The sequence below is a fragment of the Thermothelomyces thermophilus genome, chromosome 4 (genome assembly GCF_000226095.1).
Source record: "Thermothelomyces thermophilus ATCC 42464 chromosome 4, complete sequence".
Taxonomy (NCBI): Eukaryota; Fungi; Ascomycota; class Sordariomycetes; order Sordariales; family Chaetomiaceae; genus Thermothelomyces; species Thermothelomyces thermophilus.
In genome coordinates this window covers 1,889,785-1,906,827 of record NC_016475.1, presented here as the reverse complement: position 1 = coordinate 1,906,827, position 17,043 = coordinate 1,889,785, and the positions used below count along the sequence as shown (strand labels likewise).

The 17,043-nt window shown below is 55.3% G+C and overlaps 4 protein-coding genes across 4 annotated transcripts; 2 read left to right on the top strand and 2 right to left on the bottom strand.

Annotated features, from left to right (window-relative positions):
- Positions 1-321: 321 nt before the first annotated feature.
- Positions 322-3,418, top strand: MYCTH_2306416 (uncharacterized protein). Its single transcript, XM_003664002.1, has 4 exons — positions 322-719; positions 779-2,123; positions 2,231-2,565; positions 2,681-3,418. The coding sequence occupies exons 1-4, from the start codon at positions 429-431 to the stop codon at positions 2,780-2,782; spliced, it is 2,073 nt and encodes a 690-aa protein (XP_003664050.1). The 5' UTR covers positions 322-428; the 3' UTR covers positions 2,783-3,418.
- Positions 3,419-4,577: 1,159 nt separating this feature from the next.
- On the bottom strand, positions 4,578-7,313 carry MYCTH_2315519 (uncharacterized protein). The gene is made up of 3 exons (XM_003664001.1): positions 7,235-7,313; positions 5,838-6,958; positions 4,578-5,742 (listed from the first exon to the last, which is right to left on the bottom strand). The coding sequence occupies exons 2-3, from the start codon at positions 6,206-6,208 to the stop codon at positions 5,013-5,015; spliced, it is 1,101 nt and encodes a 366-aa protein (XP_003664049.1). The 5' UTR covers positions 6,209-6,958; positions 7,235-7,313; the 3' UTR covers positions 4,578-5,012.
- A 3,555-nt stretch (positions 7,314-10,868) lies between these two features.
- MYCTH_2306410 (uncharacterized protein) lies at positions 10,869-14,668 on the bottom strand. The gene is made up of 2 exons (XM_003664000.1): positions 13,544-14,668; positions 10,869-13,488 (listed from the first exon to the last, which is right to left on the bottom strand). Exons 1-2 carry the CDS (start codon positions 14,478-14,480, stop codon positions 11,390-11,392), a joined length of 3,036 nt encoding a protein of 1,011 aa, XP_003664048.1. The 5' UTR covers positions 14,481-14,668; the 3' UTR covers positions 10,869-11,389.
- A 1,230-nt stretch (positions 14,669-15,898) lies between these two features.
- Positions 15,899-17,029, top strand: MYCTH_53690 (uncharacterized protein; the record flags this gene model as incomplete). The annotated part of the gene is made up of 1 exon (XM_003663999.1): positions 15,899-17,029. A coding segment is annotated over one exon (1,131 nt), but the record flags the coding sequence as incomplete, so codon positions are not given.
- Between the last annotated feature and the right edge of the window lie 14 nt (positions 17,030-17,043).

The window sequence follows — 17,043 nt, the reverse complement described above, 5'->3', positions numbered from 1 at the left end:
GCTTCCCCGCTGTTACTCCTGCAGCATCGAGACAATCACCCGCTTTCTCTCTTGCAACCACAAGCCCGTCGCACCCATCACCCGCCCATCCCGACGGCGCATCTGCGGCGTCGTCTGCCTCGCCGCACTCGCACTACCGCTCCCTGCACGCCCGACCGGACGCCCAGCAGCCACGATTCGTCCCGGCCGACGTCCTCCAACCCCTCAGTTCTAAGACCTCAGACGAGCTGATTGGCGCCCCCTTTGACGGCGCAGCCATCCTCGACCACATCGCAGCCACGAAATCGCCTGTTGAACGAGATAGCAGCGACGACCACCTCCACCGCCACCACAACAACGACAACGACAACAACCGTGCCCACCCCAAACAGCCCCCGTCCCGATTGCCACCCGCTCAACCACCCCGCGCGGATTCCGGGACGCGAACCATGGGACATTCACCGCCCGCGCTTCGCCAGTCGGCGACCTTCCCGACCAGCGATTTCCCTACCCTGAACGAAAAGGCCTCTGCCCCCAGGAGTAATGGTGCCGGCCCGCACAAGCGCTACTCCGACGAGGGCAAGGAGAGCAAGCTCCCCAGCATGCTCAGGAAGAAATCGGGCTTCTCTGGTTTCATGAACAGCTTGGTGGGATCGCCCAAGAAGCCGCAGATTTCGGCACCAGAGAATCCAGTTCACGTAACGCACGTCGGATATGACAGCACGACCGGCCAGTTTACCGTACGCTGATCCGCTCGTTTGGGTGTCTGCTTCCCCATGCTAACTTTTTTTTCCCCCAGGGGCTGCCGAAGGAGTGGCAGCGACTCATCAATGAGAGCGGCATCACGGAGAAGGACACGCGGGAACATCCCCAGATTCTTGTCGATGTCTTGACATTTTACAAGGAGACACAAGAGAAGCCTCAAGAGGACCAGCAACTGGAGAAATTCCACGACGCGCGCGCAGCAGACTTCCGCGGCCTCGCAACCCCGCTGTCCGCGACCGCCCTCCCTTCTCCGGGCATGCTACAGACTGGCTACGGCGCCATGTCCCCCATGATCAGCCCGCCCGCCAGCCCCAGGTTTCCCAATGTTGCCCACGAAGGCAGCTTTGAAAATCCCCGCGCACCACCTCCAGTACCGAAACCCCATATCAAGGACCTCAATCTCATGCCCAGCCGGCCGGCGCCCAAGCCTCCGACAAATCACGTACCGAGGATACAGCCGGCGTACCCGGCCAAGGACTCGGGCATCGGCATGCCCCAGCCAGGAGAGGACGCCTCGCCCTCTTATCTTCCTCCCAAAGATAATGTGCCGATGCTGCCGGAAGAGCACAGGTCACGGTCACGGTCCAATTCACGAGCAAATGGGACGCCGCCCTATCAATCGTCGCACCCATCTCCCTCGGTCACCTCGCCGGTCACCCAGACTGCGGCCTACCAGCAACAGCTGTTGCAACAACAGCAGGAACAGGCGATGGCCCAGGCGCAAGCAGCCATGACTGGCCAGCTGGGGCGGCAAGCGAGCAAGCGGCAGCAGCCGACCCCTCCCGCCTCGCAGCACCAGCATCTGCAGCAGCAAACAGATCCCAACGGGGCCAATCGGATGCCACCGCCACAGCAGGCAAGGGTTGCGCAGCCGGGCTCGAGGCCACGGCACCGACCACGGCAGAGCAACGGCGTTGACGTGGTTGCCGCCCTCAAGAGAATCTGCTCCGAGGGTGATCCAAGAGAAATCTACCGCGGTTTCACCAAGATCGGCCAGGGCGCATCCGGCGGCGTGTACACGGGCCACGAGAGGGGGACCAACCGGCTGGTGGCCATCAAGCAGATGAACCTCGAGCAGCAACCAAAGAAGGACCTGATCATCAACGAGATCCTGGTCATGAAGGAGAGCTCACACCCCAACATTGTCAACTTCATCGACAGTTACCTGTGCGGGGGAGAGTTGTGGGTCGTTATGGAATACATGGAGGGCGGCAGCTTGACCGATGTTGTGACGTTCAACATCATGACCGAGGGTCAGATTGCGTCGGTCTGCAGAGAAACCCTCCGTGGCCTGCAGCACCTGCATTCCAAGGGTGTCATCCACCGAGATATCAAGTCGGACAATATCCTGCTCAGCATGGAGGGCAATATCAAACTCAGTGAGTGGCCCCCCCCCCTTGTTTTTTTTTCTCTCCTTCCTCCTTCGATCGCGTCATTCTCCATGCTGGTCGCCGTGGACTGACTTGCCCACCCCTCCTCCTTGCAGCTGATTTTGGGTTCTGTGCGACAATCAACGAGGCGCAGAACAAGCGTACGACAATGGTTGGCACTCCGTATTGGATGGCCCCCGAGGTGGTTACGCGGAAGGAGTACGGCCGCAAGGTGGATATCTGGTCTCTAGGCATCATGGCCATCGAGATGATCGAGGGCGAGCCGCCCTACCTCACCGAGTCGCCGCTGCGCGCTCTGTGGCTGATCGCTACCAACGGCACGCCGCAGATCAAGAACGAGCAAGAACTGTCGCCCGTGTTCCGCGACTTCTTGTATTTTGCGCTAAAAGTCGACCCGGAGAAGAGAGCTAGCGCCCATGACCTTCTGAGGGTATGCTTGGTTTTTTTTTATTTTATTTTTTTCCCTTTCTTTCTATTTGTTTACCCCGCCCTTTTCAAAATGTCTTTGAATCCAAGTTATGGGCAGTTGCTGACTCGCTACATAGCACGACTTTATGAAGGCGTGCGTCGACCTCTCGACACTTGCACCTTTGGTTAGGGCGGCGCGGGAAGCCAGAGCACAGGAAAAAGCCCGCAAAGGACAGTAAATGGGCTCGTTGAAACCCACGCCTTCTCGCCATTATTCCCAGGTTGAACGCAGGATACCCCATTTACTGATAGCTGCTTGGCGTCTTTGCTCTGAACTCATATATCATGGGACATGGCTCATTTTCTTCCCAGCTCACGAGCAAGAAAATCGTTGTAGCCAAGCTTTCCGGTTTTATTTATTTTTTTTCTTATTTTCCCATCACTTACATGGCGGATGGGTGGATGGGTGGGCAGGTAGGCAAGCGAACAGGCAAGGCGGGCATTTGTGGCATGACTGCGATTTGTTTTCCCTTATTCTCTCTCTTTCTCATTCTCTTTCTCCCTTTTACCCTTGCCTGGTATCTCGCTCCCCTTCCGTTTTCTTATCTCGGTTCAACATCGGACAGGGCTTAAATAAACAGACCACATTTTTGAGGGATGGTCTTTGTTTTCCTCTTTCCTTCTCCTTCGCTTGCCTCTAGGGGTTCGGTCGTCGATTGTTCTCTTTCTTCTTGCCCCCAAGACCCGTGGGCTTAATGCACCTCGCTTCTCGTTAGCTTTGCAGCGCAGAGAACAGCAAGCAAGCCGATTTCGGTCTGGCCAGGTGTTTCGTATCACCCTACAGCTTCAATCTGTCCCCCTCCGGTTCTCGTTCTCCTTGTGGCCGGAGACTAGGCCTTGAGTAAGGGCGAGGCATCGGCAGCGGCGGCATCAGGGGGACGCATGGCATGAGTGAACCCGGTGGTTCATTTCGGGTCACAAATCCTGGCGATGAAATAGGATTGCATGCCTGAGTCTGGCATCAGACCCAGCACATGCAAAAAAGAGAGATGAGACGGACGGATTGACGGATGGATATGAACCTGGCATCAGAACTTCTCTACCTTGGCTCGGCCCTGATTGTTGGTCCCTGGTTTGTGATCGAGATCTGTTGCAAGCATGGCGGCAGAAGATGGAGAGGCCAAGCAGGGTCCTGGTCCTGTTACGGTGGCTATCTTTGCCTCTTCCACCTCTGCATTGCCCCCCCAGCAAAAGCCGCACTACGCATGGAGGACGCCCTGCTCCGGGATGTTCTGGGGCAAACTAGGGGAGACACTGTGAAGCTGCCTTACCCCTCCCCCCTTCTGTGGCCTTGCAGCGGGCGGAAAGCAAGCGAAGATCGAGAGAATAGGCCTACAGGGGACAGCACGATGGAGCAGAGAGATAAAGAGTGTGAGAAAAGGAGTCGAGAGCATGGTTTTTTGGGGGGGGAGTAGTGGAGAGAGCAGCTACTGCTTCGAAAGGGTGCCGCTCTCGTGCGGTCCGGCTATTGCGTGTCCGCGGATGTGATTTTGCAATTGGGGAGGTTTGTGTATGGTATGTACGGGATAAAAAAGGCAATTTAGATGAACAAAGTGATTTGTCCCCTTACCCCCAGATATCAAAGCCGTTTGTGGGTTGTGGGCGATCGATGATGGGTACCCAGATCTTTATAAAGCGTTGCTAAGTCTCACTGACGTCGGTCCGAGAGAAAGTAAGAGTATGCATGCGAATGGATGATGCGTGCATTGTTATCATAAGCTCGAGGCCCGGGAGCAGAGGGATCATCCGCTGACAGGCCGAAGTTCCTGGTGGTTTGTTCGACTTAGCTAGGGAGTTTTGGGTCTGGCTAGGCCTCTTGATTAGTTAACTCCCTTTGTTGGTTTTGGTCCCGCCGATACGGAGCACATGTTCTGAATATCAGGCCACACAGAAAGCACATATACGGCAGAAACCGGACCACCCTGAACCCATCGACAAGTTACGTTATGCTCGTGCTGAGGATGCGTCTCGGCGCGTATTCAGTCCAGTCAATTAGATCACTTGGTAAGGTAACATGCACTTGGGTGGATGAGCAGAAAAAAACGTGCATGAGGCTCAAGTCGGGCCCCCAACTTGATTAGAATATGTGGATCACTTTTGTGCTCTCTCTCCCAACCATGACTTGCAAAAGTCTTGTGTGCACGCCGCCAACCCTCGAACCCAGAAGGAAACAGGCACCAGCCACAGATATGGAAAAACCTCGGAAAAGTATGGTAAATAAAGAGGAAAGCCATGGCTATCATGAGCCGTGTTCGAAATAACACCCATTTACCCCCCCTTCCCGCAACCCGTTGGACAGAAAATTGTCACCCCATCCAATGTCCAATGCCGACAATTCCAGCAAGCCGTCTATATAGGGTATCCCGCAGAGGTATGAATGCAATCCCGTAATTCCCAATTAAGAAGTGCTTAGTACAGCGTGTAGCCGCCGTCGATGATGACATTAGAGCCGGTCATGAAGCCGGAAGCGTCCGAGGCGAGGAAGACGCAGAGACCATTCAGGTCGTCGACGGCACCGAGGCGTTCCTGGGGGGTGAGCGACTTCCAGATCTTCTTCTGGGCGTCGAGGGCCGGGACCTTGTTGAGGGCCGTGTCCATGTAGCCGGGCGAGATGCAGTTGACGCGGATGTTGTACTTGGCCCATTCGGCGGCGAGCGACTTGCCGAGCTGGATGACGCCGGCCTTGGAGGCGTTGTAGCACGACTGCTCCTGCGGGTAGTTGACGATGGAGCCGGACATGGAGGCGACCAGAATGATGGAACCGGGCTTGCCGGCAGCCATCATAGCGCGGCCGACCGACTGGGACATGAGGAAGGAGCCCGTCAGGTTGATGTCGATCAGGCGGCGGAACATGGCTGGGTCGTAGGTCTCGGCCTTGATGTTGGAGTCGGCAATGCCGGCCGAGTTGACGAGGACGTCGGGGGCACCGTAGAGGTCGACGACGTTCTGCACGGCGGCGTTGATAGCATTACCGTCGCGGACATCAACCTTGAAGAAGGATACGGGGAGGCCCGTCTTCTGGTGCAGCTCAGCGGCAGCCTCGTCTCCAAGCTCCTGGTTGGCGTCGAAGATGGCGATGGCCTTGGCGCCAGCTTCGGCACAGGCACGAGCCATATGGTTACCGAGACCACGGGCACCGCTATATAAGAGGTTGAGTTAGCACCCATCGACTCTCTATGAGCGACCTGTGTGTCAATGTAGACACACACACACACATCAATAAAACCAACTTACCCAGTCACGATGATAACCTTGCCATAAACACTCATCTTCTGAAGGGTGCGCGGCATCTGCCTGTAAACCTTGTCCTGCAGTGGCGTGACAGCATCCAGGTCCTCGGCAGCGGCCTCGGGGGCGGAAGCAGCGCCGTTCTTGACGGGGATGCTAAAGTGGTCCGAGTTGCTCGAGGCAACGCCCTTATGGTCGGGGCTGTAGACAGTGACGGGGACCTCAGTCTCCTTGATGACCTCGGACTTCGTGCGACGAGCCGAGACGGAGAAGGCAGCGCGTTGGGCAACTGAGGAGACGCCGGCGCGGGCAACCGCGGGGCGGGAAATGGAGGCGAGGCGCGGGGCCAGGCGGGCGGTGCGCGCGGCGGCGGCCATTGTTGTGGTTTGAGTGCTGAGGATGAAAGCGGGTTTGAGATGGGATGATGAGAAAAGTGGCGGAAGTGTGTGTGGTGTTGAATTGGTTTACCGAACAACCAATGAACCAAACACCAACAGCGACCGACTATAAAAGATTCAGGGCTTATCGACCTGGCGTTGGACCTAGGGGATCAGGCCTAAAGGATTCGGCTGGCGCGCGAATTCAGAAAAGGCAACGGCCGGGTCAGATGAACTGGCGAGAACCTTCTCGGGTGCACGTTGGCGAGGGGTCTGGTGAGTCCTGGCGGCTCTTCCAGAGAAGGGAGGTCGGAGACCCGGGTTGCGGGTGTGTAAGTTGGGATGGCGGGGTTAAGGTACTCGAAGGTACCTGGGCTCCTCAATAGCGAGCACAAAACCGCGCGTTGATGGCAGAAACCTGACAGCTAGCAAATGGCCGCCAGGCTCTTGTTATTTATAAGAGAGTCTCTTTTTTTCTCTCTTGAATATGAAGGCGAACAGCGAGAACCCGACGTTGAGGCGACCCAACTGAGGCACTCTCGGGCTGCGCGAACAGGGGAGGGTGGAGATGGATTGGGGCGAAGGAGCCAGCGGGGTCCAGAACGGTGGCAATTGCGAGTCGAGAATGCTGTCGGCGCAATGACAATCGTGGGGGCTGTGGATCTGCAAGTTCCAACGCAACTCTGCACACACACGGTTGGCAAATGCCGGTCGGAGAAGATTATTTTAGTCGCAGACACAAGAAAACGGCTGCAGCAGAAGCAGGGTCAGCACGAGTTCTGGATCTTTCCAGCCTTAGGGTGGTGAGGTTGCTGGCTGGCTATCTTCTGGGTTCGCGGGGAAACAGAGCGTCCTGATTGTCACCTCCCACACTAGCGTACTCGATGGCGTCGAGTCCCGACTAGAATGGAATACCCATTTGGGACTTCCATCCTCGCCGGTGCCTCACGTCACTTTCGACCGCCCCTCCACTAGCGTAGTGTTGACTGCTACAACTCTCTCGAACCAATCCCGGATGCTACATACCTCTTTGCAAGAAAATTTGCTAACTGATAGACCAAGGAAGCAGCGTAATCGTCAGCGGCCGAGTTGAGAATGATTTGTCTGTGCCCGATGTTCACAAAATATTTACAGAATCTAAAAGTTCCCGGGCTGATGTTGGTCTTGTATTTATGTCCTGTACCCCCTTCCGCAAAGGTAACCAGCAAGCAATCTGTCCGAGCATCCCGATGAGAGGATCAGTGAGCGGTGAGGTGTGTTCTGTGGGACCAAGAGATTGGGAGGTAGTCACAAGACCATCAGCAATTTTCATGGACCGCGCCATACGTGTTGTGTTCCAGATTTTGGCGTGGCTGCCGCGGAACCAGCCGGGGCTTGCGCCTGCCGCAGCCATGCCTGAAAGGCAAATATCTGCGGCTTTAAAAATGTCATGTTTTCACCTTGTGTTCCTCTTGCTTAACTCGACTGGGGAAGTGGAGAGCAACAATTGACAGGGCTGGCGAGGAGGCCGATCAATCTCCGCTGCGCCCACACACTTGGGGGTTAGTGTAGGAAACATCACATCTCCGACAGAGAGATTTCGCGACAGCTTGGGCTTCCATTGATCAGCAAGAATGATACGGGCCCCTCTGAACCGACCCTGTCTCGGGCCGTGTCTGCTAGGAGCGCCCCTGCTCGACATTCCAGCCTCAAGGAGCAGGCTGCTCGCTCAACTGGGGTGCCATTTCGAACACTAACCTTGCTCGCCTTCATGTTCAGACGCGCCCTGCCCTTGTCCCAATGGGCGACCGAAATGGGCGCCAAGATCGAAAGTGGAGGGCCCCTGTCAACCCAGGCTGCCCCGCAGCAATACAAGATGCATTGGCCCGGGGTTGCAGTGTAGAAGCCGCGCCCGACGGCTTGGCAAAGCACAATCCGATGGATGCGCCGCGTGGGGGGGGGGGGGCTAGAATCTCGCAATACCCCCAATCTTGTCCTCTGACTGGTGTAGTAAACTGAGGTAGCTTCCTTGAGAAGCCATGACCAACAAAAACCATCATTTGAATACACCCAAAGTGCGTTCTTTTGAGTCTCTCCGATAGCGGTGAGTAGCCAGGTGCTGTTGGAATCCCCTGCATGCATGCACCTGAGACGCGTATCTCTTTTGCGCTTGCATTAGTGCCCATTGCCAGCAGCATCCCGAGGATGGCGCGTTGGGAAGTGACCGAACCTCCTATTGCGTTTGCCCCAACTAAGAGCACATCGTTCTCTACTTTGTAATCCGTACTAGTACATGTTCGCATGCCGTGCTATTGCGGCTTTTCCGTGGCAATCCGGAGCTTGAGGTTTAACTCCGCTGTATTCCCTGTGATGCGCCGGCGTTGACCCGAGTCAGGGCAAGTTCAAGTGTACGGAGTACTGCATCATAAAATCGACCAACTTGGAGCCTCGCTCAAAAAAGAAACTACAGAATAACGCCACTTGCCGTGACAAGACCCTGATTACAGAGTACGACAAGACATCACTACTCCGTACTATGAGAACACTACACTAGTAGTGTACACTACACTACGGACTACACCACAATACATTATTAGTTGGATAATTCGCTCATAGGTAGTGGATTCGCCAAGTACACTCCTCCATCATGTACTTCTTGCTTGGTATGTGCAGGTTTGGGCATGTCCTTTGTCGGCACATAGTGTACTGCGTACACTATGGATATACGAAGTACCGATATCCACGACTCAAGCATTGGGCACCTGCACGTCAGCATACCAAGAAAAGCTTTGCAGGTCATGTGGCCACCCTGCCGGCCTGGGTTCCGAATCCCGAGCATTCTTGACTCGAAGATCAGGGGCAGCGTCAGGGAGCTCTGGAACGGTCCCCACGTCTCCCGACTAGGGTGGCGAGCTTGGAGCGCGGGACTTGACCGCGAACACGGGAGCTCCTGTAACCTCAATTCGCCCTCCACGGTTTCCATCTGCGACATCCCTACCACGCCGCTGGCTGAACATTCGGACCCGCTCCAAACGGACGCCGATCACCTCGCCAAAAAGCACAGATGGCAAATATCGTACTTTTCATTGTAATCCGTACACTGCCCCAGTACTCTGCACACGTACTTACATACATAGTAGCACTGCGTAGGGGACTCCATGAGTTATGCGCCCACCAGGGAGTATGCCGCAGAAACATACAAGCAGTGGTCGCGTCACTGCAGTGCAACTGTACCTCCGTGGTGTATTGTTACAGGTTGTGTTAGCGCGCAATTTTTGAGGAGGAATAACGCTTCCCTGATCTGTCCGACCATGTTGTTTCAGCTCACCAAAGGTTGCGCAAGGCGCGCACCCCGCGCCTCCTCCCCACGCAGCTTCCGGCCACACAAGATGCGCGGTCCTTATCTTTCGAGTTTTCAGATGATGACTTGTCGAAACTAAAAATCACGGCTTGCAGCGCTTTGAATTGGATCAGCATTGACCGGGGACGTCATCCCTGACAGCGCTGCCCCTCTTACGAACACACTCGGAAGGGTCATGATTCATCACCATCCCAGCAAGTTCTGGAGTTCTAGCGTACACTAGTGTACGGATTATTCCAGCCGTCCGCCAACCTTGCTGTTTTCCCCTTTCCCGACCAGGCAAGTCCCTGTTAAAAATTCCAGAACGTGGGCTTGCTCCACTAGCGCCGCTCGGTTGCCGTTCCGCAAGCGCGGGTGGGTCCGAAGTTCACCGAGCCAAAAATTGCTCTTTTGGTGGCCTGGCCTTGGAGCGAGTGACACCAATGAGGAAGGATGGGGAGAGGAAAGGGAGAGGGGGAAGGGGACGTTTTGACAAAAATTTCCCTCAGGTCTCAAGCTTTGCTTCGAACCTTCAGCCATCCCCATGCATCCCGAGCGCAGCAGGTTTGCTCACTCTGGCCGTACATAGACATACATACTCCCTCGAGACGAGCAAGTCGAAAGACGAGATCGTACAGAGATCTGGGGCCTGACCCGACAGGAGCGCCAAGGCACGGAATCACGATGCAAGCGAACCGCCACACCTTGTCCCAGCCCGTCGGTACCACCACCCAATCGCGAGGCCTTGCTTCCCCAGATTTCACGATGGCTTCATCTCTATTTTTTTTCGCCACGCGGGACCGGCAAAGGCATAATCCCAGGCGGTGTACGGACTACATACACAAGTACATAACATTGGTACAGGGACAGAGCTTGGACCCGACAGCAGAGTGCACGTACACACCTACCAGTCCATTTGACGTCAGAACGTCGGATCCGACGAGTCGCGTAGGGAACCAGGGCAGACTGTAAAAGTTCGGCATCCCGTCGGACCCTGATCGAATTTCTGTAGGACAAGTGGCACGACGAGAACTGGATTGAGGTAGGTGTTTGTGGCGTACATGATGATATCCGGGGTAGTTCTCCAGATGTGCTATACGTTCAATTATGCGCTCGTGTGTATGTATTTAAGACCAATTGGCCATCCTTAGCAGGTGTCTGAAACGAAAGCGTGGAGAGTACATACGGAGTACACCAGAACAATATTGCCCGGTGTTGCCATTTCCACCTGTACGGAGTAGGGTCGCTTCTATATCCCCTCCACCGCCCACGAGTACTCCTACAGGAGGCCAAGAGCCAGACCATCACAGATCCGAAGAATATAGAAAGATAATAATAATAATAATAAAAGGTATAATTCTCGGAATTTTCCAATCGCGATCTAGGGAAAAGACGCCCGCTGATCGGCGAACCAAGATCTAACGATGATCATCCATTCCAGACAGAGAGCACCCAACCCCTCCCTCCCCGCTGATCCTTCAAACTCCAGGCAAAGGAAGGGTATTACTGTACACACATACCAAGTCAGAAAACAACACTTTACACAGCGGTCATGGATGTGTTACCCATCTTCGCCTCTTCCAAGGCCGCCGTTCCCTTCATGAATCTCGTTCCTTGACCCAGACCCAGATCTCAACCTTCCCTGTTCCTAAGAGAAAGAGAAATTGAAACAACCGCAGGATGTTATCGCGCAGCTGCACCCCCACAAGCGGCCCTTCCCACTCTGCCTCGCCTCATTCTCCAACTAGATGGGAAAAAAAAAAAAAGGAAACAGCGAAGCCGGGGGGGGAAAAGGCGCCATATCTTGGAGCAAGGGAACTACATGGCAGTCCCTTGATTTATCTCCCCCCCCCCCCCCCAAGCTAGTAGTCCCCAAACGCATATTCCTCCCTCTCCCTCTCCAATAGCTGGAACAAGCTCGTCATGTACGGCGCCAGCAGCCGATTCTCAGTAAACACCTCCCACAGCCGCGGCATTACAGGCCTGAACAGCCTTTCGTTCCACCCGCCCTTGATCCCGACTCCCGAGTCCTTTGCCTTGTTGCTCTCCCCCTCCACTCCTCCTCCCCCTTGTTGGGCGGAGGAAGAAGAAGCAAGCAGCCTCTCCTCGGCCGCCGTCTTGACCACGTTCCGCGCAATGTTCCGCAGGATCAGCGCTGCCGACAGCGGTATGCCCGCCGCCTGCGGGGGCGCGTTCGGATTGCGCTCGTCGCGGGCCGAGGCCGTTTCCTCGTATGTCAGCGTGATGGTCGTGGCAGGGCGGATGACGCGCGCCCCTTTGGGGATGCTGCCACCGCCGGCGGCGCCGGCTCCAGAAATGGACCCCCGCTGCTTGGATGGGGATGCGGCCACCGTGCTGCCGCCGTGCGGGGTTGACGGGATGTCCGGTTGCGCGAGGACAGCGGCAGTCTCTGCGGCGCGCCGGGCTTCTTCGGCCCTCAGGTGCGTCTTGATATGCGTCATGAATTGGGCCAGCTGGAGCCTGGTCGGTTTCGGGTACTTGGCGCACCCGTCCCAGGCGCAGGTGTAGGTACCCTCGCGATTCTGAAACTTGCCGTCTTCGCTGGTCGGGGCCTCGCCGAGGTGGTCGGCCAGGATGTGTTGCCACATCTTCTCGGCGGTCGTGTTCCACGTGCGGCACTGGATGTGCTGTTGGCCAGGCGCGGGCTGCCACTGGCATTGGAAATAGCCGCGGCCATCGATGGTGATGGGGAAGGTGCGGGGGCGGATCCCGCGCATGATGAACTTTTGCGACTCGCCGTTGGCTTCGCGGACGACTTGGGCGCCCGCGTTCTGGTACACGGTGCTGATGTGCCGGATGAACTCGGGCGCGTTGATCATCGTGCGGCCCATCCTTTTCAGAGACTCGAGGAAAGCCGCGTTGTACGCCTGCCAGATGGCAATCTGTGTGATCTGTGCCTCCGGGTCTTCCTCAAAGAAGCAGCGGAGCCATGCATAGCAACGCTCAGGTTCTTCCATGGCCAATAGTCGCTCTTGTAGGTCTTTGGGAATGGGAATCACATGCTCGGAGGCGGGTTCATAAGCGAGGCGCGCCTCGCTAAGGACTACCTCTCGCTGGGAGCGCTTAGCTCCGTGAGAGAGTAGCCGGACAAGATGGACCACGAGGTGCTCAACATTCGTCCCCTCCAACATCACGTCCAGGTTGGAAACGACAGCGGTGTACTGGTACAGAAAATCTAGGATCGCGTCCACAAGCTCGTCGTCGTTGAGCATCAGCCAATCTATCAGGGACTGAAGGATGGCAGGCGGAACTCCACCCAGCTGGTTTGTCTCGGTGGGATGGTTCATGGCGATGCGGCCCAGAGCCCGGAGGGCGGCGAGTATGATGCCGCGGTCTGATGATTGGAGCTGGGAGAGCAATGTCTGGTAAAGAGGATCTTCGGAGTCGAGGACTAGATGGGGTGTTATTTGCTCCGCAATGTCGAGAGCACAATGCTTCAACTCAACTACAAGGTCCAATGGCGGAAGGTGAAGCAGAATGCATATGAGATCCTTGACTGGTGGATAGTCGGAAATGAACCAGGCGTTCTCGGGCAACATGACCATGTTACGAATGGTCAGAACGGCTTCGGTGATCAAGACGAGCTGGTCCGTGAACTCTGCAGGCTGAAAATTGTCTTGCAGGTCTTTGGGCTTTAGCTGCGCAATCCTCTCGAGGATGTCAGCTGTACCATTGATGCCGTCGAGCTCGCCAATCTCGCCGTCGTCGTAATCCGGGTCGTTAGAGATGGTCCATTCGACGTCGTAAAACAGTTTCCCGACGCCAAGAGCAAACTCGGTCAATCCCTCTGCCAAGCCGCTGAACTGGGAGAATTTGTACTTGTCGCCACGTTCGTAGGATATCTTCACCAGATGGTTCAAACCGAAGGCCTGCTCCGCCTGAATACCGGAGCGTAGGGCCAAGAGACACCTCTCATAAATGTTGGGACCGTCGAGCGTACCTACTCATGTTAGTGACGCGCCTAGGCATGCCGTAGGCAGTGAGAGATAGCTTACCTGGAGGAAGAGAAGCACGAACAAGAGATGCCGGATTCGGTGCCGGAGCTGCTGGTTGTCGTTGCAGCCGCTGCTTCTTTGCGAATAGGTCTGGGTTGCTCGCAGGAGTGTCAACGATACGCAACGGCACCTGCTGAGGCGGCTGTGGTTGGTAACTCTGTACGAGAGGGTTGCTCATGTCGGGTCCCGGAGGATTATAGAGAGCTGAGGGCGCGCCGCGTCCAGGGTGAGGCTGGCTCTGGTGCATCGCGGCCGGCGTGCCGCTGTGCGACTGCGAGTTTTGGTGGGACTGAGAGTGGGCTTGAGAGTGCGTCGTAGAGCCGGACGCCCCAGAATGCTGGGCTGAAGCGTTTCGGGTCTGCCGCGTTGGGTTCGTGTCGGGGTGAAAGATGACTCTGGGTGCTGGAGCTTCTCGCAGACCACGGGAGGCCCGACTCGAGGTTGGAGTATCCTCGGCACGGCGCTCCCTACTAGGCGTACCGTCCTCTGTGGACCCTTCTCTGTCGGCCTTGGACCTTGCTTGATATGTTTCCAGTGTCCGAGTGAGAAGCGAGCCTCCCTTGGCTGTGGTGAATTCGAGAATCTCGGGCGGCGGAGGTTCCTTGTTGTGTATCGTTTTGATTTCGTACGCAGCCAGGTTCTTGTAAAAGATTTGCTTCAGAGTATAGGCATCTGCCGGAGCGTTATGCCGCATCAATCCCAAACCCTCACACATCTTCCGCCACATCAGCTTCTCGTCAGACACCTTGTCATAGCCGCCATGTTGGACAATGTATTTGAAGAGCTTGAGCAGGTCGACCGTAGTATTTCCCATCTTAGGCTCTGGGTCAAAATTCGTGCCGCGCTTCTCGTGGAAGGCGCGCAATTCCTCAATGAACTTCTCATATTCGGGGGTGCGGTCGACCGTGTGCTCGACGGTCGGCTTGGTCGGTGCCATTTTGGCGCATTGAGCGCAACACGGCGCCCGATGGTTTCTCTTCGCAAGCTCGTGGATATCGGGCTACAAAACGTTGGTCAATCCGGATTCGTGATGATGCACAGCAGGACGCGCTAGGATGGATACGAGGAGGGGCGCGCGTGTTCGGTATTTAGTTCGATTTCGGCGATGGGATGCGACGCGACCTGAGACTGCGATTGGCAACTCGCGGGAAGTTTTTGGCTCCGATCTGCTGGGTTAAAGTTGCTGTGGGCCTGCAGCCTAGCGCTGTGCACGGACCAGCTTATCCAGTCTTGGCCTGTCCCCCTTGTAGCAACGACCTCTCTACACCTCCACGCTCGTTGCCCGCAGTAGGGGGCATGCCCTTTCTGCCCAGTTCGACTACACCACGGTGACTACATCTAGGACCTCATGACTTCTGAAACTTAGAGCAATAGTAGCGTTTGTAAACCTTCAGCCGCATCATTGCTTCACTCTACCTGCTTTCCCTCCAAGGAGACTGATGTACACAAGACAACTTTGAAGCACTACCTTGATACTCTAGCCTTTAAATAATAGTGAGTGTAAGTGCTAGTCACTTGTCCGGGCATGTACCGTATCTGAATGAAATCCGACCGGCCCAAGTTACGAAAGCAATCCGTCTGTAATGAGTTGCGGGCATGGCAAGATCGCGGACGAGAGGGTAGTTCCTTCCAGGTCCGGTCCCCACGACATCTGCAACTCCCCCCAGAGGCCATAGTTTCCGCTTTGGATTCATTCTGGTTGTAATTAGGTTTCCCCATACCTCACTTTCTTCCTAGTTCTCAACCCTAGCTACACATCGTATCTGAAGGTCAGGATGCCTGCACCAAAAAGCGTCTCAAACAATCGACGACCAATACTCCGGTTTGACCTCGTGAGCATTAGTATCGATGACAAGCCAAACGCGTACAAGAAACCACAGCTAGTACTCAAACCGCAACTCGAGCTTGCTCCACGCAGACCATACACAGGCTCGCGACCACGAATGCCAGTCTGGCGCCACTTTCTGATGGTGCACGTCGAAGACAAGGCTGATGAATTGGTCGGTCACTGGAACCGCTCCCCCTTCCCCCCTACCCCCCCACCCATGGAGGCACATGCTGAGACCAGAGTGCCAGATAAGATTAGATTTGAACATCTTCAAAGCGTCCTCAGAAGCGAGCCAACACAATCCTTTGCATTCAATCACTTGTTCATCGTCAAAGAGCTCTCTTCGTTTCCAGTATTCGGCAAACTTGGAGAATGTAGGTAATCATTGTGTCGGTTCAACGCGCATAATTGTTTCCAGCTAACGGTTGATTTAGGAGATTTCTATTCTCAACGTCACATTTCAGAGCTCCTCAGATCTTAACACGGCGCTGCAAGAGCTCAGTAGCCTAAGCATCATCATATCGTACGAACGATCGAGTTATGATCAAGGTCTCGTTTCCGGAGCTGCCCCGTTCGGGTCATGGCGTCTACCAGGGCAACCTAATGCTCCGACGTACAAACCACGCAGCGACACAGGACAGCCAAACACCTCAAGCCCCCATTTGACTTCTGAGCCAACTGCGCAGGGGCCGCGTCCCCCCAGATTCGAAGGTTACCCTATATTATCCTCATTGCAACGGCCACCCAGCCAGCCGATCGGACCGCCTGCAGCATTGCGAGCTGATCAGCGTCCCTGGTCACCGGCTTTTGTACCATCTCGACCAGCAACGACCCTTGGTGTCCCCGGAATTTTAGGTGAAGGGATCTACAAGGTGAGCAAGATTGGCCCTGCTTCTTCAGGCCGCCCAAGAGTGAGACGGACTACAGCAGTCTTTGAACATCAAGGCCCTCGGATGTATACAATTTCCAAACCATTTGACAAGTCAATCAGCAAAATTGATGCGCTACATGCCACTAGAGGTTGGCACCCAAGACAGAGACTCTCTTCAAGCTTGCAAGACGATCCGATAAGATACGTAACCAGGCCCTCAACTCTGGGCGTCTCAAAAGGTCAAACACCGGGCAAGCTTGGAGAAGATCATCAAGCCAGTGAAACATATGGCAACATGTCAAGCTCCTTGGAAGGTTTCTCAGTCGACAAGCAGCGTCCAGCAAGGATTAGACGGCTGGTAACGATCGACAACGCTTCATACTCTAGGCAGCCTAGCGAATTCGACGAGAAAATCCAGCAGTCACCTCTCTTCAACGCCTTTGAGGAAACGAGAGGACATGTGCCACCTAAGTCGGAGTCTTCGCAAAACAATATAGATGACGCAATCATCTTCAGTTCAAGTCCAACATTATTTGAATCGCCGACTGACCCTGATATGACCGATGATTGGCTGCTACAGGTGTCACAAGCTCAGCATCAAGGCCTAGCTCAGGCGAGCAGTATATGGGACGACTTCGTAGAGAAAGCCAGTAAAGACATGGCATCAGCGGAGCCATCGGATGGTCTGGCGGATATATTGTCAAAATACGAGAACGAATTTGCGGAGCGCTGGAATGGTGTTGTGGTAGCCACGGCTCACCAAATGAGGGAGCACAAGAAGTATTGAGGTTAGACATGTTC